The sequence below is a fragment of the Rhineura floridana genome, chromosome 6 (assembly GCF_030035675.1).
Source record: "Rhineura floridana isolate rRhiFlo1 chromosome 6, rRhiFlo1.hap2, whole genome shotgun sequence".
In the NCBI taxonomy this organism is placed as follows: Eukaryota; Metazoa; Chordata; class Lepidosauria; order Squamata; family Rhineuridae; genus Rhineura; species Rhineura floridana.
The window spans coordinates 122,712,632-122,740,420 of NC_084485.1; the positions used below are offsets into that span (position 1 = coordinate 122,712,632).

General features: G+C 40.3%; 1 protein-coding gene across 2 annotated transcripts in view; it reads right to left on the bottom strand.

Moving 5' to 3' along the window:
• The window catches only part of PALMD (palmdelphin), an 82,344-nt gene that overhangs the window by 35,507 nt on the left and 19,048 nt on the right, over positions 1–27,789 (bottom strand). For both annotated transcript variants that reach the window (XM_061633696.1, XM_061633697.1), the window contains one exon: positions 87–132. In XM_061633696.1, the coding sequence (XP_061489680.1) occupies positions 87–131 (45 nt within the window). In that variant the 5' untranslated portion in view covers position 132. The remainder of the gene's footprint in view (positions 1–86; positions 133–27,789) is intronic.

Sequence of the window (27,789 nt, forward strand, 5' to 3'; positions counted from 1 at the left end):
AGCTTTGAGAATAATTTTCTAATATATATATATATATATATATATTACAACACACACACACACACAAACAAACAATGAGCACTTACTGTTATGGCCTGAAATCTTTCCTTCAGCAGTTCAGCTTCTTCCATTCTGGAAATCAGACAAACACACAGGTTGTGAAAGCTACAAAGAGATACCACATAGGCAAAGAGGCTTCCCGTAAGGAAGAGGAGGAGGAGGGCTATGAGGCAGATGCTTTAGAAGAGTTATGATCTAATTCCCAGAGAGGAGGCAGAATTCCCGACTTATGTGGGGCGTCTCTGAACAGATGAGCAAGTCAGCTCAGACAGGCACATGTAATGAGGGTGTGCTATGGAGGCAGACGTCCAGAATACTGGCATGAGTTGACTGACAAGTTTGAACGGCAGAGCACAAGCCCTTTTCCTACTGCAGCTGCCAATTCTTTGTCGTAATAATATGCACAGTTTGCATGCCACAGATTAACTGTTAAGTGCCCAAATAATCCCCACCCCAGCTAGGAGAACACAAATCATATTTGCTGGAATTATTTAATATGCAATGATGGTATTTATTTTTAAATATGTGAAGTAGAAATCACTGACATCTTTAACCCATGCTTCTCATTTAATGTTCACCGAGATGCCATCATAAGAATCATCAGTAGTTAGGTACCTTTGTAATCCTTACACAGCCCGTATAAGGCAGGGCTGTATAAGTTGTCCTCCATAATACAGATGAGGCTGAGAAGAAGTAGCTTGCTTAAGGTCACCTAGATCATGGTTAAGGTCCTGCTTGCGGGCTTCCCCCAGGCACCTGGTTGGCCACTGTGAGAACAGGATGCTGGACTAGATGGGCCACTGGCCTGATCCAGCAGGCTCTTCTTATGTTCTTAAGGTATGATTTGAATTACAGGACAGAGCTCTTTGCTGATTTGAACCTTTCCTCAACACTCTTAGCTACTATCTTATACCCAGTGTAGCCATTCCTGCAATTTTGTTTTATTTATGCTGTAAACTGTTTTATAATATAGTGATAGAATTATGTAACAGGCCTTTACAGTATTGTACAGATGCATGGCAGACAGGTCCCTATGTGTACATGGGGCACTAACAACAGTGTGCAGTGTAGGCTAGCTACTATGTACCTGCACAGTGCTAACACAGCCATACTCTACTTTGGAGGCAGCCGCTGCAGTGGCATCTCCCTCAGATGAGGACTTTTTGGCGGGGAAAGGACAGCAGCCAAGTACTGCCCCACCCACGTCTTGCCCTTTGCATAGGCAGCTTTAAAGGATAATGGTTCCCTGGGTTGCAGGCAGTGCTATAAGCTGAGATTTTGAAAGCTGGTACATGACATACTGGCAACTCACCTAATTTTGCATCATATATGTATACAGACCTTAAAGCCATTGTTTTGAAGTTCTACAGTGTATATGAAGGACCATAACCTACTAATAATGATCAGGTTGCCTTTGGTCAAGTGACCAGGGAACATAAATTGAAAGGCAAGATATAAATTAAGTATTTATAGTGTTAATTCAGAATGATTACAGACCTGATCCTTAAAGATATGATCCTTAATGGACATAGAAAATTAATGCTTTTTCTACATTTATTATAGCTGGGTTTTCATGCTCTGAAAGTAAGGTTGAACTTTTCTCTGCAGCTGTACTGTAAAGCTGCATGTTGTTTTACACTGCTGAGAAATTGAGCAAGTTCCTTATCGTCCAAGTTAAAAGGGCATGCATTCTAAAAATACACACAAAACTTGCAAAACAGGTAGAATGATGAAAAATAATATCTGCTTCTTGAAAAAAAGACTGACAAAACTCTTAAAAGTGGAATTGGAGTTGCTTAGAATTGTTCCATGCCTCCAGTATCATGTAAATGTAACTTCATAATCTCATCAACTATGCAGGCACATGGGGATCAGTCTATGCTTTTTTTTTTTTTTGCAAACTGTGCAATGAGTCTAGAAGAAAAGCCATCTGTTATAGCACATAGATTCTGTGCCTTTAATATCCAAATTACAAGGAGAAGTCAACAGGTGAAAAATCCCATTGCTGTACCTCAGTCTTCCTCAATCTGGCGCTCGTCATATGTTGTTGAACTGCTAACTCCCATCCACCCCAGCTAGCATGGTCAAGAATTAGGGATGTTGGGAGTTGTAGCCCAGAAATGTCTGGAGGGCATCAATTTGGAGAACACTACTATCTCCCCATGTTAGTGAAGGATTCACTTGATTACTTTTTGTCTGTTCTGTATGTTTCTGAGCTCGATTCAAGGTGCTGGTTTTAACCTATAAAGCCTTACACGGGTTAGGACCACAATACCTGATGGACCACCTCTCCCGACACTACGCTCAACATCTAAGGCCCTCCTCCAGGTGCCTACTCCAAGGGAAGCTCGGAGTCTGGCAACAAGGGAGAGGGCCTTCTCAGTGGTAGCCCCCAAATTGTGGAATGATCTCCCTGATGAGGTGTGCCTGGTGCCAACACTGTTATCTTTTCGGTGCCAGGTCAAGACTTTCCTCTTCTCCCAGGCATTGTAGCATGTGTTTTTAAATTGTTTTTAATTTTTTAAAATTGTGTTTTTAAACTGTTTTTTGTCTTTTAAAATTTGTAGTTATTGTTTTTAATTGCTGTAAACCACCCAGAGAGCTTCGGCTATGGGGCGGTATATAAATATAATAAATAAATAAATAAATCTCTGTTCACAAAAAGGGGCACCTTACATGATTAAGCTAAAAGCAATGCATGTGAACCTAATATCATTTAATAAAGGTGAAATTAGACAGACTGATTACCACAAAGCAAATACAAGGTTATGTACTACCTTATTATAGCTGCTTTGATTTTTTAAATTTTGTTTGACATGTTTAATTTTAAAGAGTGGATTACAAGAAGAAATGAAGTTATAGTTGTTCAGTGGCTGAAACTTTTTTTAAAAAAAGTAGCCTTATGCTATTGTAATATTATTTATATTGTTGTTCATCACCTAGAGATGACCTTGTCTGGAAAAGCAGCCTAAAAGTGTTATCCAACTCAGAGTAGACCAATTGAAATCAATAGACTTAAGTTACTCATGACTATTCTATTCTGTGTATGACTTAGGCGACATTCACACATACATTTATTCCATTGTTACTCCATTTCAAACAGTCATGGCTTCCCCTGAAGAATCCCAGGAAGTGTAACTTGTGAAGGGTGCTGAGAGTTGTTAGAAGACCCCTATTTCCCTCATAGACCTACAATTTCAAGAGTTCTGTGGTAAGAGGGATTGATTGTTAAACCAGTCTGAGAATTGTAGCTCTGTGAGCAGAAAAGGAGCCTCCTAACAACTCTCATTACCCTTCACAAACTAAACTTCCCAGGATTAGTTTGGGGAAGCCATGACTGTTTGAAGTGGAGTAATAGTGGAGTAATTTATGGTGTGAATGTGCACTTAATTGGATTTGTTGTTGTTATGTGCCTCCAAGACGACTACGACTTATGGAATAAATAAAGTAGAAATCATTGCTATTTCCATTTTAGAAAATGTTATTTCTCTAACATGAAATCCTTTCCCCCACAATCAGTTTTATTTATTATTTAAGCTAAAGTCTTGTTGTAAAGTCACACACAAAGAATTCTCCAATAATTGGCCACACTTGTCTTCCCTGTAACTTGATGCCAAGGCTTTTGGCCTATTCATCAGTGGCCATACTGAACAGCTGGTATTTATCTTCCAAAAGAACTTTCTAAGCATCTGAAGACTCCTGCTTTATCCTTCCTCTAGCTTCCCTGGCTGCGCCAAAGTTAAGTAGCTGAATAATTTCATATCCAATCAATGACTTTTAAAATAAACAAAAAAAAAATACCCAGCTGTTTAAAGAAACAATAACCTGAGGAATTATTAATATGGTTTGTTCTCACTCCTGTAAAGGGGAATGGATGAATTATATACTTTTATAAATTCTTCTAACTGTTACATGGTTGCAAAATGTCTGTTATGATTCCATAGTTGATTATATAGCATGTGAATTGCACAGTAGCACTAAATCACAGTTACCTCATCTGCTTGGTCCTTTTTTCAGAAAATTATAAATCTTCAGCAAACAAGTCAGCATCTTTTCTTTTCCCATTTTGTGTTATTTGCATGTCTTTTAAAGGGGTGTGTGAGACCATGGTTGTGGCTTTGGTCCACTGTCATGGCATTGAGATTGATAAAGATAATTCTTGTCATTAACTCTGTTACATTCTTTGATACACTATGATACTAGTAATCAAGAAACCACTGCAGAATGTGCTAGTTGACTGCAGGATTGCACTTGACAATGGGCAAGATGAAAATTCTATCTGTGATGGCTCATTCAGACACGCAGCTCATCACTTGGTGCTACAGTTAATAAACATGCATGTGTGAACCAGCCCTTAGAAGCCCAGAAATGTAACCAGCAAAAGCAGTAATGCACTGATGAAGTTGATGGGTGTTAGTTTTCTACTGGTTTCTTGTTGCCTGGAGGATAACTATGGAAGGATGATAGTAACTCAGACCTAGTAGTTTTTAGAGGCATTTTATCCTGACCGAATTAAGAGGGTGTATGTATTTCACAGGCAAGAGAAGTTCCAGTCCTCACCCATACTTAAGGGTAAGGAGGATCTGGGTTACTGCCAGGTGTACATGATTATCCGAAATTCTCCTGAGGAAACACAGACTTAGCACAAAGTTTTCTTTATAGTTTGTAGTCCAGTTCAGTAGGATTTATACCCAGATTATTTTGCATAGGATTGCAGACTAAGAATAATATCACTGTTTCCTAAGGGCAAAAGTTCCTTCAATATTTTCCTCATCTAAACTTGTTGCTAGGTAGAGTTTTTTCTCTTTAATCAATAGGTACTCTCCCTCCTTTTTTTTTTTTTTTACGTTATTCCAATTCTGAACTGGTTTTGCATGGCAGAAGGAGAAATGGGCCAGCTGTCACTTTGTTTGGCCTTAAACCTGCTTTGTCTATGACAGTGCTATAACCAAGATATATCGTATACAGATAACCCAGAAACTTCAACAGGCAGTCTTTGTAAGATGCCTAGAAGAGGGTTTGTGAGATTTGACAATTAGTTTCCTTTCCAGCTATTTTTTACCAAGCTTGTCAGCCAAATCAGTAGAATGACCTGCTGAAAATGCTTTTCAAGATCTTCATTTTCTGTGGTGAATTCTGAGCAAACATTTCTCTTGACCTAATGGATGTTGACTTATGAATGCAATGTTTGTAGTCCATTTGATTTGGCATGCTGATTGCATTCTTTTTAGGTCCACCCCCCACCACATGCTTTATGTATTCAGCTCCATTTCATAATGAATTTTACCATAGGAATCTGCTTTCATGATGCATTACCAGAGCAAATATTGAAACCACTGTATTAGGAAATGGGTTGGGATTTTGAAGACTAGATCATCTTAATTTTTTTTTTACAAAAAATGTGGGCTTTTCATGGCAGCACCTGCAGCTGGATATGAATATGCAGTGGCGTCACTAGGGTTGGTGTCACCCGGTACGGTAACTCATGGTGTCACCCCCATGGACCTCCTCCCGTACCAGACCATACAGAATCCTTAGTAATGTTTTTTATACTAATGTTACTCGTAAATCCTAATTCCCATATATCACTGAATATAATGGCAATAGTAGTGACATAAACAACTAGAAAAATTAAAATTACACCTTTAAATTACAATATCATACGCACAGCCCACATTCTTGCTCTTATCACTAATGGGAGTTAATTATCTTGCATATGCCCATAGTAAATTTTCAGATACTTTCAGACCCTCAGCAATTTTTAAGTGGTCTATGTAGAAGAAAAGTTTGGGAACCCCTGGTATAAGACATCTGCTTATGTCTCTATGCTGCTCTCACCCCTCATTTAGGTGCCTGGGATCCATGCGTGTGGACATACCTCCTTACAATTATGGAAAGTAATTCTTAATAATAAGTCTCCAGACACAAAGTTACATAGGTATTTATCAGTTGTTTAGTAGAAAATTCAGAAGTGCATAGTCCCTTCATGATAGTTGCAGCCACATACACCCTTTTTTGCTCCTGGATTAAGAATGAGATCTTTGTTAATGCATTCTCTCACAACAACAAACATCTCTAGGAGCCAATCAGCATGTAAGTGGAGACCGTTAGCAACTGAGAAGAGTCTTCTCAGCGGCTGACTCACCTCCTTTCACTCTGATTGGCTCGAAACAGCAGGAAAGGCAAGGAAGCATATTAGAAGACTCTTCTCAGTGACTAACACACTCCCTTTTCATGCTGACTGTAGGATGCTTGGAGACATAGGGACCCTGCTCCCAAAAAAGCAGAGGTCCTAAGACCCCCTGGGTGACTACCCTCCTGGTGCTTATGGACATGACCATAATATATTTTGTGATGTGCAAGTTCGATATGATTTATTAAATGTGTTTAGGATTACACTGATAGCATTCTGTACTTTCACACAGACTTTGGTTTTCCATAACACAATGTTTGCCCAAGCCTCCACACTTGGGGGGTGGGGCACTACTTGCACACCCCTTCCATAAGCACATCAAAGTTGGATACACACCTGAACCAAGACCCAGACAAAAGGGCTCTCAAAACAAAAAGATAATTACAGTGGCTGAGTAGATCTTGTACAGTGGTTATACTGACTGGGCAGCCACTGTCCTTCATATTTTACAAAATACTTTTTCCTATACAAAGATTAAATTTCTGTGTATGAAAAAGTAATATATGAAGTGGTCTCAATAGTGAGAAAAGTAAACAAGTGAATGGTGATCCAAATGTTTTTCATTCTCATGTTATGAAGCTAGCTGCCAGATGATGTATCACCTTCCCGACGCATGCAGCGTAGACTGAAAAAACAGCACCCAAGCCACCATTCAATACATACATGTGTTCTTTCCTACATGAATCTACAGGCCTCAAAAAGTAATGTGTGACAAAGTCCTCAAACACCTTATAACATGCCTCAAACATGGTCTCTTGTTCTACCAGCATGCCTTCACACCATCACTTTGCCAAAACATAAGGATAGGTAAATTGCTTTTAGGGAGGTTCACAATTATGATTTCCTATTTATTTAATCCAAAAATATTTAAAATACATAAAAACAGCCAGGGGAAGATATTGGAGAAATACAAAATAAATACAAATTAAAAAAGGGGGGGAGGAGGTGAAGAGACCTTAAATGTGCTACTCGCCATCTCTCAGCCTATCCTCCCCTCAGGATGAAAACAATGGAGAACCATGACCACCCCCAGGAAGAAGGGCACACTTAAAATGTAGAGGAAAAAATCATCTGCAACCATAGCGTGAAATCAAATACTTATTGGGACACAGTATGAAGAAATATTTATATCAACATGACTCTCAAATATGTTTATGAATTACACAATCTGTAAATATATTTATAGTGCAATCCGATGTTTGTTTACTCATAAGCAAGTCCCAATGTATTCAATGGGGCTTTACTCAAACTGGGAAATGTGCAGAGAACTACAGCCTCAAGTGATAAGGAACTTGTTCTTTCAACTTGTTCTTTTAAGTTGAGACCTTATCCCAGTCTGAGTCTGTGTTGGAATTGCTTTTCAATATGTTTTTAAATCTTTCTTAATATGTTTTTAACATTTTTTTCTTTTTTTAAGATGTCTTCAAAGCTTTAAAAAAAGTTTTTACAGATGTTTTGTTTTAATGTATTTTAAAGTCTGTTTTTATCATGTGTTAAAGTTAAAGTGTTTTTAATGCTTTTGTTTGCTGCCCTGGGCTCCTGCTGGGAGGAAGGGCGGGATATAAATCATATAATAAATAAAATAAATAAATATAATCACAGCCATTGACAGTTATGATACTTTTTATTATTTATTATTATTTTATTTCAAAAGGATAGCCTGCTTTCTCTTTATCAAATAAACAAAGCTACTAACAAACCAAATAATAAAACACATTAGGGCTGCAGTTCTTTGCTGCAAGCTTGGGAGAAAGCCCCATCGCACTCAAAGGGACTTACGTCCAAGTAGATATGGATAGGATTGGATTACACTGTAAAAAATCAATACAAAATAAGCAAATAAATAAGCAAAGCAAATACAAAATCACACTACAATATAAATAGCGGTAAGAGATAAAAATAAGACCTCACTAAAATAGCAATAATCAGAAAAATAAGAATAAATGGTAAAACAGAAAACAATGCAAGAACCAGATATTTATCTGTCATGTAGTTTTTGAGCCACCAGGAGGATCAGCCCACAGAATTCCAAACTTCTATATGAAACCATGATGACTAACAACTATGTGGTGCTTGTGATGGTTGGTAGATTCTCTAGGTCAGGGGTTCCTAAACAGTGGCCCATGAGCTTCATTCTTCCGCGATCCGCACACCCCCGCACGGCCCCCCTACCTGTCTACAGTAGTCTTTACCATTGCCCTTAATTAAGATGGCAGCCACAGTTTCCCTAAGGTACTGAAGCTGCTGCCACCATCTTAGTTGATGGCAGAGATGTGCGTGCGTAGAACGCACGTGTGCCATTAACAAAGATGGCGGCAGAGGCTTCATTCCCCTTAGGGAAACTGTGGCCGCCATCTTAATTAAGGGCAATGGTAAAGACTACTGTAGAGAGGTAGGGGGGCCGCGCGGGGGTGTGGGGGGTGTGCGTCCTGCCTCCAATGACGTGTTAGCGCACGTGCTGTGCCGCGCCACTCAGGCTGGATAGCTCAGCTCTCCGCTGTGCGCGGTGTCCGCCTGCAGCCTGCCCCGCTTCTTCCTGGACCTGGTGCTGCAGCCTGGGGGCGGAGCCGGGTGGCTCTGGTGTCACCCCCTCCATGGTGTCACCCGGTGCGACCCGCACCACCCGCACCCCGCTGGTGACGCCCCTGTGAATATGCTTATTTTGCTTCCAAGGCAATTAGGGATGGGTGAGAAATTTGATGAAAGGGAACTACATTGGACTACCGTGCAGTTAGCAAGTTTGCTATCTTTGTAAATGAGTCTTTGCGGCAAGCTTCTGCGGCTTTTCCTGATAGTGGATTAAAAAATCAACAGTAGTGAATATAATGACATTGTTATTGATGACATATTCGATCTGAGCTGCTGAAATGTGTGTTCCCTTTAACTTCTATGTCTGGTAATGATGGGAGTCATTAACATTCATTGTTTGATTCTGAACTCTTTTCCCCCTTTTATCTTTTTTTTTTAAATGTCTGTGACTTTAGTAAAGATATGTGAATTTGGTGACTGAGGCAGGCAAAAAGTATCTGGCCACCAGGATACTGAAAAACTGACCGAGATGTGGGAAAGAAGCAAAATAAGTTGGTTGTCTTCAGACTAACTGAAATGTCAAGAACTAAGCAGACAGCAGCACTCAAGGCTCAAAGATAAATTGGGTTCTGTTTTCAACCTTCAAAATTACATCACACAGCTGAGCTGGGGGAAAAAATTCAGCTGCAAAAGCATCATTTTATTGCATGGGGGGGTTGTCTCCTCTCCTTGGACAGAAAATAACCTTGAGGCAAGATGCCTACTTGACGGGCAATTACCCGGCTCATTCACTTTTGAATAAAAAAGATGTTGCAGGCCATTGTTAGAAAAAACGAAAAACAATAAGGTTGTGGTTTTGGCAGTGGAAAAGGTCAAAACAGGAAAAGTAGAAGATAATGAAGTGCTAATTAAAATGGACCGTAACCAACTGCCAGTACATGGAAATTACTACCAAACCAGCATCAAACTGCAAACAACATCCCTAAAGGCTAATCCCAATACATAAGAATTGCAGCAGATGTCCCTTCACCCACAGCTTTTGACATCTTCTAAAACTGTGGTTCCCAAAATTCTGATAGGAATAGGTGGCACACTTTCTTTTCTGAATTGAAATTGGAGGCACAGTTTATTTATTTATTTACCACAAGTATTTCTATCCCACCTTTCAGGATACAAATCCTTTAAAGGCAGCTTATAAGAAACATTAAACTATGTTAAACACACACACACACACACACACACACACACACACAACCTGTGTTTCTCCATGAGTTACTGTTCTGAGAATGCCTCCTGGTTTGAGCAGGAGAAATAACAAGAGCAGTGACTCATACAGAAATGTCACAGGGAACCTCCTCTGAAGGCTGGTCCTTCTGCTGCATCTCCACACCTTCTCCAAGCAGAGGCTGATTGAGAGAATGCAACACCAGAGCAATGAGTCATGGTGTAGTAGGCAATTTCTTCTGTCCATTGGGGCTTTGATAATTATTTTATTTCGAGTGGCACACCATCAGTTTTGTGTGGCTCAAACCCATTGAATTCAATCAGGCTTACTTTGGAGTAGTCATGGTTAGAATAGCACTGTTGTCTGGGAAGTTCACTGGGTGACTTAGCTCTCAGCCTAACTTAGTTTTCACGGCTGCTGTAACAATGAACGGGGGGGTAGTGTACCCTGTTCACTGCCTTGAGCTCTTTGGAGAAAAATCAGGGTAGAAACGTAATAAATACTAAACTGAGGTCCATTTTGATTTATTTACTTATTCACTACATTTACATACCATTCAAGATGGTGTACATGGCTGTCCTGCTCTCCATTTTATCCTCACAGCAACTTTGTGAGGTAGGTTAGGCTGAGAGGCAGTGACTAACCCAAGGCCACCTAGTGAACTTCATGGCTGGCTAGAGATTTGAACCTTGATCTCCCAGATCATAGTCCAACACCTTAACCATTACATCACACTGGCTCTGTATAAGCGGCAAATGAGACTAAATTCAATCAGGTAGGGAAGGCAAAGGCAGTCAGTTATAGAAATGTGTGTGACTTAAACACAGATGGACCATCTCTGGTCTATTATCCTTGACCATTGGCTGTGCCAACTAGGTCTGATGGGAGATAGAGCCCAAGAAAATCTGGAGACGCACAGGTTCCCTATCCCTGGCCTTAAGGACACCAATGTAGTTCGTCAGAGGGTGCAATCAGGACAGCATGGCTTTGACTTGTCGGATCAAGACAGGTTTTTTTCAGTGTGACCACAGTTTTTACATCCACCTAGGGAAAAAAAAGAAGGTCCCCAAACGTATAAGAGACAACAGACAAAAAATAATGAAAGTGGTATAAAAAGTTATTTATAAGTAGACAAAACAAGACTGAATATAAAATGAATATTAGTAGCCACTGCTGTGTAACAATTACAATTTGTCGAAATACGTCAGTTTATTATGTTATAATGATATCTCCCAGATTGTATTCCTTTTCATGCTTCATCAGAACAAAACGGCAAATTCTCACAAATGGCAGCTGTGAATCCCCTTATAGCCTCCTGTTTGACTTTTCAAAACTGCGTTAATCTTTGTTCATCTTATTTATTTAGTTATTTATTTATTACATTTATATCCCACCCTTTCTCCCAGTAGGAATAATTACTTTTTAATAAAAAGTATATTACAATAAATGCCACCCATTTGAATATAATCCAAAACCTAAGAAAGAATAAATCATCATCATAATATTATGTCATAATAATCATAATAATATTATATTATGTCATAATAATATTATCATTTGGGATGTTTGAAGAAATTGTATTTGGATGGGAAAAGATTATGCCATGGCCTCATTTGCAGCCATAATTAAAATCCACTTTGAAAGTCACTGTGAAAGCCAGCCATGGAATTGCATGGGATGCCTTGGCTGGGTGAACTGTAAGGATTCAAAGTGCCACATGAGCACATTGGCGTAGCAAAATAACACTGTAGTGTCCAGATGTTCACTGATCAATTGGCACCATCAGGGCAATCATGCTCAGAATGGAATCTGAACTAGAGTCTACAATATGTCTTCGTGCAACAGAAAAGACTTTCTTATTGCTATAATTTTTATTGGATTATTTATGAAAAATAAAAAAGCTCTCTGTGAAATGGGAGAATTCCCTTTGGTAAAGCAAATGCAGTTAAACAACATTTCAGCTTCTCAAGTGGTACAAACAGCAGCATTCCTTTGAAAAGCATCAGTTTTACTTGCCTGGGGCCAGGTAATGACAAAGCAGTTTTGGATGGTGGAATTTGTGATGCATGCATTCTGATAAAATTGAATTTTAATGGCCCATCACACTTTGTTTCAGCTGATGGAACTACTTTGCTTTTTCTGAAGTCTTCAGTTCTATGGCTTGCATAGTCTTAAGTGTGGAAAAAACAATGCAGTGTTTTTGACAGAGCAGGGCCACACTGAGGGTTGATCACCCCTTTGAGGGATGCATGCCAGCTGTGGGCTTGGCCAATATCTACACATCACATGTGTGCACCCCATACATGCACATACAGACCACACACTTGCCACACGTACACATATAGTCAGGTGGACACACACACACAATGGGAAGGAGCAAAGACAGGCAGGAAGACACACCTATTCAGCAGAGGGAACATACAGGCAGATAGATACGCACAAACACAGGCAGAACAGAGGAGGTAGGAGGGTTCCTGTTTTTCCCCTCCCTATTTTGCAGTGCTAGGAAAGGAGGCTTTCCTTTTACCCGAGAAGGGTAATGTGGAGGAAAAACAAATCAGTTTCAAACATCTTCATACCTTGCAAAAGAGTCTCTTGTCACCCTGGCGCAGCACCATTTCAAGAAGGGCTTAGGGCTTAGGAAACAAGAATAAGCTCTAAGACCTTCTTGCCATGCCACAATATCAGAGGGAGAAGAGGTAACTTTGCAAGGTAAGTCAAAGCAGAGGCATCAAATTTTGGGAGGGCTGGTGGGCCCCTCAAAGCTAGAATGCTACAGCATCATCGCAAAACACTTAATGTATTTAATGAGAAACCACCTGAACTTTCATTGTGGATGTCTGTACTGCCGCCTTCACATCTCATCACCGCAATCAAAACCTACATTTAAAAGAAGCATTTGGAATTAAGCTGATTTCATCACATTCACTTCAGTAAGGTTTCAGTGGCATAAATCCCTATATTTTGGTTAAAGTCAGTTGAATAGGAGGATAGGGTGTATAGGATTCCCCTTGAGAAATGGGGCTACTTTGATCAAAACTCCTTTGCTTCCCTCCAGCTTTTCCAGATGACTTGCCCCAGCAGGAACTTTTTAAATCACCTCAAAAATGTGCTTTATGGGAAATTTAGGTAGCGCTCTAGAAACAAGGGCCTTGAATTGTTGACAGGGGCATATGCATAATATGTGAGACAACAGATCTCCTATCAAAAGTCTGGCAGTTGGTGGAGATGGCAGCTACTGTGTGAAAGCTCAGAAACGGCCTGAGGAAAATAGAAGCACAGGACAAATTTTAATGGCATCCATGCTAGAGCTCATAACAACTTTTAGCTGTTCTTTGATCATATATTTACTGTGCAGCTCACTGGGAAAAGTAAAACAGGCACAGATAACACTGGTCTCTGCCAGGGCTGATCTGATGTGGCTCTCACGTGACTAGGGACGGAAAGATCTGTCAATTTCAGTTCTCTCCATTTTTCATTTTTCAGATCTTAAATTCTGTTCATCTTTTTGCAGCAATCTGTGATTTCTTTTTAAAATCCTCATGGGAATTCTGCAGCATTTTCATAAACACATTTTTGTAGGCAGTTTTGACTAATGTACATATTTTTGCAAGCCGGATGTCATCATATGATACATTTTTGTATGTTATTTTCACTCATATATTCATTTTAATATTCATTTCATTTTATATTCATTTCCCCTAAGATATGCATTTTTGTAAACATTGTTTGGTCGGAGAACTGCATCCAACTGCTGCAGTCTAGTATATCAATAATTCAAAAGGGATCCCAACTGTATTGAAAAGACAGTCGTCTATGAAAATTATAGAACGGAAGAAGAACAATAAGCTCACGCTGTGTGCGGCTGAGCTTATTCCCCTTCAATCTCTCTTTCTCCACATATTAGCTTACAGTTCAGGTCAGCACCTCCTTCCTCAGCTAAGCTCTGCTCCCAGGCCACAGCAAGCGGGCTGAACCCCTCTCCACTTTTTCTCCTTGACTACAACAGCAGTCTTTTTTTTTGTCTGATCATTGGAGGATTAGCCTCCTCTGCCCCTCTTTCAATGGTCTTTGGATAGTTAGCCATAAAATTGGGCTTGTGAAAGAAAAATTACAGAGCACTGTTTATGCCAGGCCTGAACATATGAAAGGACTGAGTTTCCTTCATGTTCGGTTCACATTTAACCAAAAATAGTGTACAAAAAAGGAACACATTAAGGGACAGTGTGCATATTAGCGAACATAACATTTACAATACATTATACTAGGGGTAATGCTAGTAAAAGTGTGTATATTAGGCATAATTGATTACAAAAGTGTGTATATTGGCAAAAATGCCCACTAAAATGCTGATACATTTTTGTGAGGACTTTTTAAAAAAACAGCAATGCGGAAATGTAACAAACTGAACTTAAGACTGGAAAAATGAGAAACTGAGCAAACCCGAAATGGACAGACCCATCCATACCTAGTTGTTTTTACGCCCGTGCTAGAGAAATGCTTTTAAAATCTTGAACTAAATTATTATATAGCTCACTCTCTGGACATTGTCCTGGGACATTTGTTGAGATAATCCTATCCAAGCAAGTGACCAGTGTTGTTTGTCTTTCTCCCTTGCACAAGAAGTTCCACACCCTGAACCTCTGGAAGAAAGCTTTCCGTGACTGTGTTCCTCTAGGTGGAACACCCTTCCTATTTCTATTCATTACCACCCTGTGAAATCTTTTAAGATGAAAAGAGACCTCTTTAATGGTGTTCTGGTTTGCTGTGTAAATGGCAACATATATTTTTAAAAAATGTTACTGGCATCTAACAGTCCCATGATGGTCATTTGTAAGTGTTGTGTCTCCTTTCTGTCTTTTAAATATAGGAAACGTTATATATGGTAGAGAACAATTTCTTTTTTCAGTCAGATCCTGCTGATACAGAAGTAAAACAGCAGTCCTGAACTATATTTTGTAACATATATTCATTTTTTTTTTAAAAATCTAATTTATCCTGACAACTGTGTTGCCATTATTCCCCTTGTTATGGTTTTACTGCCTATTGTTGATCTTTTTGCTGCTATTATTAGGTTTGTTCTGTGGATTATTGTATGACTTTTATCATAATGTATTCGGATTTTATGTTATGCTTTATGCAATGAAAAATTTGTAAGTCATCTAGAGAGTTTATCTAACAAGCATCTAATGATGAAGAATTGAAACCGGAAAAATAGCATCTTCAAAACACACAGAGTGAAAGCAAAGCTACATTACAAGGCCAACTTGATCCTCAGGCAATGTGTGAACTTACTCTTTGCCTTTCAAGTTATGAAAGACCCTACCAATTGATTCCAGATTTAATCATAAAAGCATAATTACCAATGGAGCAGGGAAAGATCCTGGCTGATCATTAAAGCGTGTGTGATTTTTAGCTGATTGTTAAATGCATGTGTGATTTTAGCCTATGTCCCCCCCTTGAAGATTTGCTAGTCTCTTCAGCTCTGATACACCAGTCACAGGTTTGCTTTTACAGCTATTTGGATTGTGCCAGTTGCTTCTAGTTCAGGCAGGCTGGTAGACCCCTCCCCTTTCTTTCCCACATGCAGTACTTTCCATTGAATGTTGTGTAATGTAGGACAAGCGGAGAGGAAAAATCATACTTAAGAAGAGGTGTCCTAACTTTTCCAACATAGTCCATGCCGTGCACACAACACCATTTCACTATATGCTTGTTCTGAGAGAGGGTGGCTTATGAGTTCCTTATGATCTTACATCAGCAAATAACAGCAGGATTTACAGAGCAGAACCTGAAAACATATGGGATGCTACTGTAAGACAAGCTGCTTAAATGCAGCATCTGAAAAAAAGGTAACTTGAGAGTCAGTATGTGTTGCGCCCCAAGTGCAAGAGGAGTTAGCTCAGGGAGAGGAGTCAGATGAGGACGAGGTCCCTGGGAGCTTTGAAGGAAGGGGGAGCACAGTCAGCCCACAGACTCCATCTGCCAGCCCCCCCACCGAGGCAGTTCCCACTCCAGCTGCGAGCCCCCCGCCTAAGCCGTTGGGAAGCTCCCCCTCACCCATGCCAACCATGCCCCCGCTGGAATCCCCGCCTGGCACTTCAAACGCTTCCCCGCCAACCAGCTTCCTGCTCCATGAAGCCGAGCCGTCACCTAGCAAAGCCCCGCTGTCAGAAGGGCCAATGGAGGCTCGCCCTCCCTCACACCGCACAAGATAGCACAAGAAAAGGGACCTTGAGAGGGTGGAACTTCGGAGGAGCTGTTGTTTACAAGCGAAGACCTTCCCTACTTAAGCAGGTGCCCGCCCAGGCTTCAGTGCTGGTTCAACTCTCCCCACATGCTGCAGAGACTGTTTAGGTAGCTTAGCTAGGGAAAGCAGTGAGCTAGAGTAGATAGGTTTATGAAGCACACTGCTTTGGATGTAACCATCACCCTAATAAAATGAGAATTAAACCAAGCCTTGCTTCCGTCTCATGTCTCAGGCTCTGGGCAGGACACTATGGGATTGGATTTATGTAACTTTAAAGTTGACAATGAGGACATTGAACCTGTCAAGGATTATCAATACCTCGGCACAGTCATTAACCAAAATGGAGACAATAGTCAAGAAATCAGAAGAAGGCTAGGACTGGGGAGGGCACCTATGAGAGAACTAGAAAAGGTCCTCAAATGTAAAGATGTACCACTGAACACTAAAGTCAGGATCATTCAGACCATGGTATTCCCAATCTCTATGTCTAGATGTGAAAGTTGGTCAGTGAAAAAAGCGGATAAGAGAAAAATCAACTCCTTTGAAATGTGATGTTGGAGGAGATGTGCATTTTTAAAAATGTTGAATTCTTCTGTTCTGCCAGTTCCAGTGCATCTCCACCTGAAAATGAGGGCACACAACGCTAGTCAAACCCCCACCCCTTTTTACTGTAAAACGTGGTTGGAGCAGGAGCAGTTTCAAAGAGATTTCACAACTGATTGACAGATCAACCCATTCCCCCTCCAGGTGTGGCTAATGGAAATGCTTTGCTCTGGCGACTAGTGTATTCACAGCCTAAGTCACTCTGTGCTCTCTCTGCTTCTCTTTGAGCACTGGGTTCTAAGCCAGTCTATATAAAATTAAGCTCCCCATTCACTATAATGGATAATCTAAAAATGTCTATAATGTTTCCCCCTTTAGACCAAAGTGGATGAAATTTACAGGCATAGGAACCCTTCCAGAGTGGATTAAGTTTGCCAAATTGTAGGTAGATGCATCCAGGGGATTTAACTCAGGGCACCTTTAAATGTTGATTTTTTTTCAAAGGAAAAGTCTATAATTGATTTTCTGCCAGAATTAGATGCAATTTACGAGTATCATTGCCCCTTGTAAGGGGATGAAACCTGCCAACATTTCCTTGATGTTGATCATACTTACATAGCAATGAAAAGCAAGAAGCAGTTTGGTTGGCTTGCTCTACATTGTAGCAGATTCAGGATATAGAATTATTTGCTACTTGGAGATTATTGTAAATATTCAGTGCTATACAATAGATTCTCACTAGGAACGGAAGCCATTTTTCTTCATGTTATAGGATTCTTCATGTCACTAGTACTGGAAATAAATATTTACCTGTTCTGCACAACTGTGACCTTTTTTTCTTCATCATATGAAGGTTTTGCACCCCTAGTTGCCCTGAACCTCGAACTGAACTGTAAAATCCTGTGATTTGGGGTGGGAAATTTTCAGAAAATTTTGTACCTCAGTGCCCTCTCTGCCATCTTGCCCAGTCCCTTCCAGTAAACAACAGTGTAACCCGCTGAGAAACTGGCATACCAGCTCTACCCTACCTGGCAAACCAATTCTGCCTTTTAATTTTGCAAAAAAAATCACAAGATGGTTTCTAATATTGAAACAATAGAGGTTAAAAATAACAAAAATTCAGTTCAATTCAGTTAAACCTCAGTATAAAACAGGCAGCATAAACACGAGTGAATACCTTGCAAGAACAAAAAGCAGCAATAAAACCACCAGCCTTCTCCATTATAATAGAGGCAAATAAGAATGTAATCTCGAAAAGTTCTCCTTGGCCTTGTACCTTTTGTTGACTTTCTTTTGTTAAGGCAGATAGGAAATGCTGGGTGCCAGTGAATATTAAATGACAAAAACAAACCTGCTGTGTCTACATGTTTCGTTTTAATTTCTGTCTCCCAGTGCTGAATGACCTTAATCTTAGCCTTCTGGATGATGCCCTACATTTCTGCATGGTAAGACAAAATCTCAGAATATTGCCATGATTCCCAGTGCCACTGGCATAATTTAATTGCCGTGGCCACAAAAACTAGGCCATTCTGACAAAGCATATATAATTTGCACATGTAAACAACAATTTTCAGCACTCTGACCCTTGAATGCAATCATGTCATTTCTCAACCGCCTGTAAGATCTTCTTGCATTTTTGCTAGTGTGAGTCTCTGAAAGAATCCTTGCAGCTTTCTTGCTTTCCCTGGAGTCTTAAATGTCAATTTCTGTGTTTAATGAGGCATTCCCCCTTGCCCCTCCGCCCTTTGCTTGAGTTTGAGGAAACAGCTGTCTAGTGGCTGACATCCACATACAGTGTTTTTGTGGGAAAAAACTGGTGGTTCCTGAACCAGATTTAATTAAGACTAGCCTTTCTCCCGTAGTCTCATCAGAATTGTGCACTCCTCTTGGACGTCATTACCTTTCCTAACTACTCCAGGAAATAGTATTAGCAGAGGATTATTAATTAAGGGGAAAATGTACAGAGTTCATTATAAATGGCTACCAGGGAAAGTCCAACACTAATTATTTCAGAGCTTTGTGAGAAACTTCTGCTGTGTCTGTGATCATGGAACAAAAATGCTTTTGCTGTATTTTACCTTTCCATCCATATAGAACATGCCCTTAAGGTAGGCTTACATTAAATCCTCTTCTGCTTATAATTTTATAGCAGGTTGTGCTAGGAAAATGAAACCAGTAATCAGTTTTTAGGTTTCCCATGTGAATTTCTTGTCCTGTTTTAGACAATGTTCTGGCTGTTACTTCTGGTGTGATGGGTGTTTGCTCCAATTCTAGTCAAGACATTGGCAGCCCCATATATGTGGCTGTTGGCAAGAGTGGAATCACTTTATTGGTGGTGGTTCACAATATTCTTAACTAGCTTTGATGTCTCTCTTGCAGTGTTCAAGTATAATCAATACTTTGGCGTTCTGTGCTTGGCCTATGGGTTTATGACATCCTCTCTTCCCAACTTGCCATACAGATCCCCTTATCTTAGGGGTTGGAACCTCCAGCCTGTGGGCAGTCTTGCCCACCAAGGGCTCCAATTTGGCCCTGAGGCAATTTTCTCCATACTATATCCACCCACTCATTAGATGATGCCACTTATGATGTAATAGGGTTGCCAGGTCAGAAGCATCCCAAACACTGAGATTTCAGGGGTGGACCCTAGGGATGTCATAGGGGTGGGACCTAGTGATGTCATTAAATGTGATACATTAAGCATCAGCCACAGTCGCTTGGAGCACATAATTCAAACAAAAACATTTATCTGATTGGAAATTAAGACATAAATCTTAGCTAAAACATGAAGCTAAAAGTGGTCTCTTTGCACTTTTAGGAACAAAGGAATCTGCCTTATACCGACTCAGGCCATTTGGTACCATCTAGCTCAGTACTGATGTCATGGACTAGCATTGGCTCTCCAGGCTCCAGGCAATAGCCTTTTCCAGAAATTGAATTTTGGCCTTTGCATGCAAAGTATATGCCCTCCCACTAAACTACAACCCTTCCCCTGCTTAAAAAAGTATCTTTCAAAATTGTTATTTTCAATTCCCTAATGAATGCACATCATACCTAGGGCAGATACACATTTGAAGCACATGAATCACATCACAGAATTATGGGAACTGTAGTTTGTTAAGGGTGGTGGGAACTATAACTGTGAGGGGGAAACTACACTTCCCAGGATTCTTTAGGGGAAGTCATGAGCTGTAAATGCAAGTTGGATGTCCTTCAAACATATTGTGTGTATCTACTTAATCAACTTTGCCAGCATGTAAATCAATTTAATTAATTTTTTAAAAATAGAAATGAGCTATAAAGTTTTCTGGGTGACCATTGGCTACTCACCATCTCTCAACCTACTCTGCCCCTCAGGATGAAAACAACAAGAGGAGAACCATGACCACCTCAAGGAAGAAGGGTACACTTAAAATGTAGAGGAAATAATCATGTACAACCATAGTATGAAATCAGATACTTATTGGGACGTCATATGAAGAAATAGTTATATTCATTAATAGGCAAAAAACTTGTGGCTTAAGAATGTACCTGTAGCCAACAGATATTTCTATCAAACTTTAAAAAGCAGGGAAATTAGGCAGCTATAGTGAATGTACCAGGGGAGCAGGAGACCTGACCTCCTCTCAGAGATATTGTACTGCCCTACAAATTTGTCAAAATGCAAACACAATTTGGGTTGGTCTTTCACAGTCCAATCCACTTCCTGTGTAGCTTGGAAGAATTTGGTAACATGTGCCTCTGAGCATATGGTGAGTGGTGGCCATTTAAACCATTTAAACCCTGGCCACATCCACACCAGATTGTTATTTAATGTTAGGCAGTCATGGCTTCTCCAAAAGAATCCTGGGAAGTGTAGTTAGTGAAGGGTGCTGAGAGTTGCTAGGAGATGCCCTGTTCCCCTCATAGAGCTTCAATCAGAGTGGCTGACTGTTAAACCACTCTGGCCACTGGAGCTCTGTCAGGGGAATAGGAGTCTCCTATCAGCACCCTTCACAAACTACACTTCCCAGGATTCCCTGGGACTGTCTCACGTGAAATCAAAGTCTGGTGTGGGTGTGGCCCCCTGATTAGGCAAGTCCAGCAGCTGGAAGTCTGGCTTTTAGAACACTGACAGATGGTTCTTACTGAGCATGTCTGACATTATCATTGAGTTCAAGCCAAAATTTCTTAAATTAATTAAAAATCAGCCAGACTTTAAAAAAAACTTTTAAACTGCAGAAGATGAAGGTCAGAGTATGCAGCAAGGTCAATAATAGGATTCCAGGTACTCTGTGAACATGGCTGGTTTTTAATGAATTTCAACAGATTATGAGAACCCTGACAGAAAAAAAGTCCAAAAGGGGTCTGGTTTTTCTCTCTCCCTTGTTTATTTATTTATTTATTGCATTTGTATACTGCCCCATAGCCGAAGCTCTCTGGGTGGTTTACAACAATTAAAAACATTAAAAACAAATATACAAATTTAAAAACATATTTTTAAAAAGCAATTTAAAAATACATGCCAAAATGCCTGGGACACCTGTTACACTTTGAACTCTTGATTCTCTCGGACTGTTTTGTGTGTCGCCATGAAAATTTAGAATGTTGTTAAGCAAGCATTTCTGAGTTCAGAACTATAAGTTTTGTAAGGTTTTGTTTTGAAATGAGCTTATGGGAAGGATCAGAATGACATGGGGGTATTTTCAGAGCTTGGAAAAGTTACTTTTTTGAACTACAACTCCCATCAGCCCCAGCCAGCACATGCTGGCTGGGGCTGATGGGAGTTGTAGTTCAAAAAAAGTAACTTTTCCAAGCTCTGGGTATTTTCAATTTAAAATTGTGGGATGCGAAAAATCCATGCTGACTATAGTATACAGCCACTCTTGTGGCTGTATAATAAGCATGACAGTCAAAGATGTTTATTATTTGCACAACTTGTAAAGATATTTATAGTTCAATCCTATGTTTGTTTACTCAGAAGCAAGTCCCAATGTGTTCAATGGGGCTTACTCAAAGAGGGAAGCGTGCAGAGAACTGCAACCTCAAGTGTTAAGGAACTTCACTTTCCCAACCCAAAATTCAGAATCATGCCACTTTAAGCTGTTTTGCAACTGTTTATACTTGTTTTTATGGTTATTGGATTTATTGTGAGCTGCCTTGGTTTCCAGTAAGCAACCCTACCTCACGAGGTTGTTGGAAAGACTCCATATACACACACACACACTTACATTTACCCTATATAATAGTTTATTGTCAAAACCAGTTGTTCGTTGCAGAACTTTTAATATAAATAAATAAATTAAAATCAGTATTAGTTTTCAACGTAATAAAGACAGTGATACCTACGTAAGCCCTGCTTAATTGCTTTAAAAGTAGGATTGGAGGGGTAGAGAAAGATGTACAACACAAACACAATTCTTTGCTATGTTCACTCAAAAGTCTCATTAATTTACAACACAATCCAAACCATGTCTACTCAAAAGTAAGTCCTATTGAATGGGGTTTACTCCAGGTATGTGGGATAAGCATTGGAGCTTTACTCCTAGAAAAGTGAGTATTGGATTAAAGCTTCATATTGGGAAGGTTTTCAAAACACTGCCCTCTTCAACAGCCCAAGAAAATTTAAACTTGTTTGACTCCTGCACACAAGAGAGAAAAAGACTGGAAGCTATATCCTTAACCCAATTTATGAGATTTTCAGATAAGCAGAAAAAACAACAGTTTTCTGACCTTGCAATGTGGTTTAGGTACTGCCTGAAGGTCAACAAATCACAGCCCTGACTTCACTTATTGGCTACAAACCTGAAAGGGTGGGTTTAGAGCAGCCAGCTAGCTCATTTAACAGAAGTTGTGTGTGTGGGGGGGTTGGCTTACGTTTTGGTGTATATCTCATGAACCAGACCACCTAGAAACTTAATTTTTTTAAAACGAAAGCTGAGAGATTAAGGTGATTCACTTGGAGACCCTGAGAGGACCACAAAAATCTGGAGTCTCTAGGCAAAACCCAGAGACCTGGCAACCCTAGATGTCAGCAGATGGCTGGAAGGACAGGGGTTAAATCCTACTCAGTCCAGCAGGAATCCATGCAAACCCCTTTCCTGATTCTGGAAGGGTTTGCACTGATGTCCCTGCTAAAAGGAAGTTTTTCTTGTGTTGTTTAGCAGGGGATTCTGATGCAAACCCCTTCCTGATTTGGGAGGGGTTTTGCATTGGAATCTTGCAAAAACGAAGAGCTTCCAATCAGCCCAGCACTCTGGTTTGAACCTATGGTTTTTGGAAGTTCAAAGAAGAGTGTGGGGCTGTTTGAAAGCCCTTTGAAAAAGGGCTTCTGAACAGCCCTGTGCTGCCCATTTAAATCCCAACAATCAGGGCTTCAGAGCACAGCATCATCTGATGCCAGGTGATTGACAAGTGGGAAACCACACCCACCTGTCAAAGTTGGCCTGCTGGAGGGGGGCAGAGATTTAAATCTAGCCCATTGGCCAGAAAAAGTTCCCTACCTCTACCTTATAACTTTGAAACAGAGACACATCCTAACTCTCAGGCTTCTTAATGGCCTCTGGATGCTGCATAAGGGACTGCTGCTCCTCTCCACTCTCAGCAGAGCTGCTGAATCCCTTTGTAATATGCAAGGGTACTGTGCAAAGACCAGCTAATGTGGTGCAATGGTTACAGTGCTGCACTGGGACCAGAGGGACCAGAGTTCAAAGTCCCCCTCAGCGATGAAGCACACTATCATTGTATTTTAGCCTGACCTACTTCACAGGGTTGTTGTGAATAAAATGGGAAGCTAACATATCTTTAGAGGAAGGGTGTGATATAAATGTAATAGGTGCCAGGGATGTAGCCCTGAGGCTGACATTAGGACTGAGAGCCAGCACTGGTACCATTAAGTTCAGTCCTGTGGGCTGCTGCCTTGGTACAAAGGAATGTGCTATAGCAAGAACAGAATTGAATGTTTGCCAGATCAACAGTAATCTGAAAATGTGTATGTGTTTATGTGTGTGCACACCTGAGGATTGTAAAATCTGAATATAGGGGAGGTTATGTGTGTGACTAGCTTTCTATGAAAATTATGGCAATATCTCTCTCCCGGCCTTCTCCAACTGACCTTCAACATCAGCTTAAAGCACCTGGGGATTGTGTTGCTGAAAAGGTGAGGGGAGCCCCTTCTCACATTTTTTTTCACACTTCTCCTGCAGCAGGGGGGAGCCATGGGTAGGGGTGTGCTAGAATCCCACCCAATTTGGATTTGGTACTGAATTTTCCATTAATTTGCTTATTCTGTGTTGTTGCAGATTGGATTTTTATGTAGCAATCTTCTGTGGCTATTTTTTAAAAATGGATTTTATTAAAAAACCCTGCCTCTAAAATATCAATGTTAAGAATGACAATGTTATTGATATTTCCTTTCATTTATTGATATTTCCTTTCAAAATATCAGTATTTCCTTTCAAAATCATGAACATTTCCTTTCAAAATTATTAATATCAGTATAGGCTGCACTGGCTAGCTGACAAAGAACAAACTCAAATTGATAACGGCCTGTTGAAAAAAATGAAATGAACTGCCTTCAAGTCAATTCCGACTTATGGCGACCCTATGAATAGGGTTTTCATGGTAAGCGGTATTCAGAAGTGGTTTACCATTGCCTTCCTCTGAGACTGAGAGGCAGTGACTGGCCCAAGGCCACCCAGTGAGCTTCATGACTGTGTGGGGATTCGGACCTTGGTCTCCCAGGTCGTAGTCCAACCACTATACCACACTGGCTCTCGAATGGCCTGTTAGGTCGATGAAATGCTTTCGAACAGGCACCGACCAAAGGATCCCATGGAGCTATCAGAGAGATTTTTTTAAAACACCAGGAAACCCCCTTGCAGCCTCTCCCCTCCCCACTTCTCTGATGCTGCAGGAGACTCTTGAAGGGGTTTGAAAAACAGATTGAGCAACAGGATAAGATTTGAGAACTGAGATGCTTTAAACTGAAGTTGGATGTCAGTTAGAGAAGGCTGGGAGAGAGGAATTATCTTAATTTACAGAAAGCTTGGAACACACACACACACACACACACACACAGAGCATTAAGCAGCCTCAGTTTGCTTTCGTTATTACAGATCTTGAGAAATTCTGTTAAATCATATATATATGTACAAGCAAACTACAGATTAATTCTGTCTGTAAACTAACTGGGGGAGGGGTGGAGGAATGATTGAGGGGAGGAACAACCTCCCCTCTCACCAAACCATACCCAGGATATTTTATGCCGAGCTCTGCCCAATGGTGTGGATGGCAAGCAGTGGCAATGGAATGGAATATTGTGACTGAAAAAAAATGGGAGCATGTAGACCCTTGTGCCAATCACGCACACAGAAAAGTTAGATCTGAACAACCCAGTTGTGAGATAATATCCCTATCTGGACACAGCCAAATAGGTTATTTGATCCAATAAATTCCTTGGGAGCCTTCTCTGCAAGGTAGGAGGTACAACCAGGGCCTTAAAATATTATGGTAATTAAAAACAGATATAATTTCCTTATGGCCACATTCTCATAGATTAACCCTCTGTTGATCTCATTATTTGCTTGTAAGGAGCAGCTTCTGAAGACTGACTTATCACATGCAGCCTGTACTGGTTGTGGTGCTCCCAGTGGAGCAGGGGTGGGGAACCTGTGACCCTCCAGATGTTGCTGGACTACAACTCCAACCATCCCGACTACTGACCATGCTGGCTGGCCGGCCACAGGTTCCCCACCTAGTGACAGCTGGTTCATAACACAAATGTTCCCCAAACTAGTATTTATGAAACAGCCATCACAGATCAAACACCGTAGATAGAATGCTCTTCTCACCTTTAAGAAAACACTTTTCAGTGGAATCAGTTCACAAGTTCAATTGTGAGCAATCGAATGTTGAGAAAATTAGGTAATGTACATATGGGTGAACTACAGATGGTTCAGTCTGTCTGTGGTGCATGTCACCTTGGCATGTGTTTACCCATAAGTAGGTTTCATTCTGTTGATGCATTAAGAACACAGGAAGCTGCCTTATACTGAGCCAGGCCACTGGCCCATCGAGCTCCGTATTGTCTACACTGACTGGCAGCAGCTTTCCTGGTTGTTAGGCACGAGTATCTCCCAGCCCTACCTGGAGATGCCAAGAATTGAACCTGGGACCTTCTGCATGCAAAGCAGATGCTCTACCATTGAGCTATGGCCCATAGCACTTAATCTGCAATTAAGAAAAAAATTCAAACAAAAATGTACATTTAAAGACATACAGTACTTTAAAACCGATTCTTCTCTCAAAATATGCATTTTAAATATTTTTGACCCAAGAATCGCGCTGGAATACTTGGGAAGTGTGAAAGCTGTTGGATAACTGTTAGATCAATTTGTACTGAATTATTTAAGTATCCCTAGCAGTGCATTGCTAGCCTCTGTAGCTGATTCTCTGTATACTAAAAGCAATAGGTTGGACATTTGTACTGAAGTCTTCAAATCATGTCTTAAATCTTTTAAACTACTCCTTTAAACTAATGGTGTTCTGAGACTACAAATGGAAGGTACTCCATTAATTTAGTGATACAGAATGATGTGTTGATTAAACAAATGCAGCCTTAAGATTGCTCATGTTTTCCCCAGGTTGTCTGAGACGTTGAGGGTCCATTTGCATTTCTGTCTCTGTTTGCAAGTCTGGAAGATTCATTCTGAAATGGTGGATTGCAAAAAGGAAGCATAATGAAGAGAATAATCCTGTTCGGTAAATGTTCAAGCTATAGAATCAACGTGTGGTATACATCCCACAGCATCTCCGAAAGGAACAGGGAAATCGGGGGGGGGGATTGTAATGGATTGTCAAATTTGTTTTGTTTAAAAAAGTTAATCTTTTTTGTAAATTACAAAAGCCCAATTTTTGTTATTGTCAAACACCTGCACATTGGCTTTTAATAAGACATGGAGGCCCTCAATAATATATTTTAAGATTAACCCTGCAGTAAGAATTACATTAAAAACAGTTATTTCTGCAAAGTATTAATTAAGCTTGTTATTCAGAAATACTATAATGCACTGGGTTAGGGCCCTCCCATTTGTAGTTGCTGTTTCTTTTTATTTTTTCCTTGTATGCTTCCATATAACATCATCATTCCATTGCTATTCCGGAATGTTTGTGAAAGATCTGGAATAGGTCTGCAATATTTGCATTGCAATTTCCTGCATTTTGTGCAGTGTTTATGGTTTGTGGTTTGCTCAACTTCCATTTTGTACCTTTTCTCCTTTGTTGGTCTTTTTTGACAGGAAGTTATCCGTAGCTCAGATCAAACAAATAAGTTTAAGAAGTTCCTGTTATCTAATCTCCCTCATGAATAGAATTCCAGAATACCAGGTGTTAAATACCTCCCTCCCACACAATAGGGCTATAAATACCCTGTGTGCATGCTCATTACTCCAACATTTACAGGTTGGAGGAACAAGGGAATGAGCCTACAGCCACAAAACTTTTCTCAGTCAAAACACATCCCACCATTGGTGTAGACAGGAAAAAGCATAATCACTCTTCAAAAAACAGTGACATCTGACACTGGATGGTCCACTACAATTTTACTCCAGAAAACATCAGAACAAAAGCTGTAAACAATATGTCTGGAAGGGCCATTTATCTAACCACGAGCCCTTCACAGTTTAGAGACGATGAGAATATCTATACCACAGACGTACATTGTTTTAATAGTCACCCCTTCTCCCAGGAAACCCTGGGAAATGTAGTTCTGTGAAGGACGAGGGAAGTCTTTATTATTGATTTAAAGCGTTGCTCTTTAGCCAAAAAGGCTGCCAGATCCAGAGCAGCTGACAAAAACAGTGGCAATCCCTACCCTCAAAAAATGGTCAGCCCCTGCCAAATGGCACTTCCCGGCATTCTTCAGGAAAAACATGAACATTAAACTGATAAATTCTAATGTATCTTTTTAGTATTAGATACTCCGTAGTGGGTTTCATGACAAGACCAATT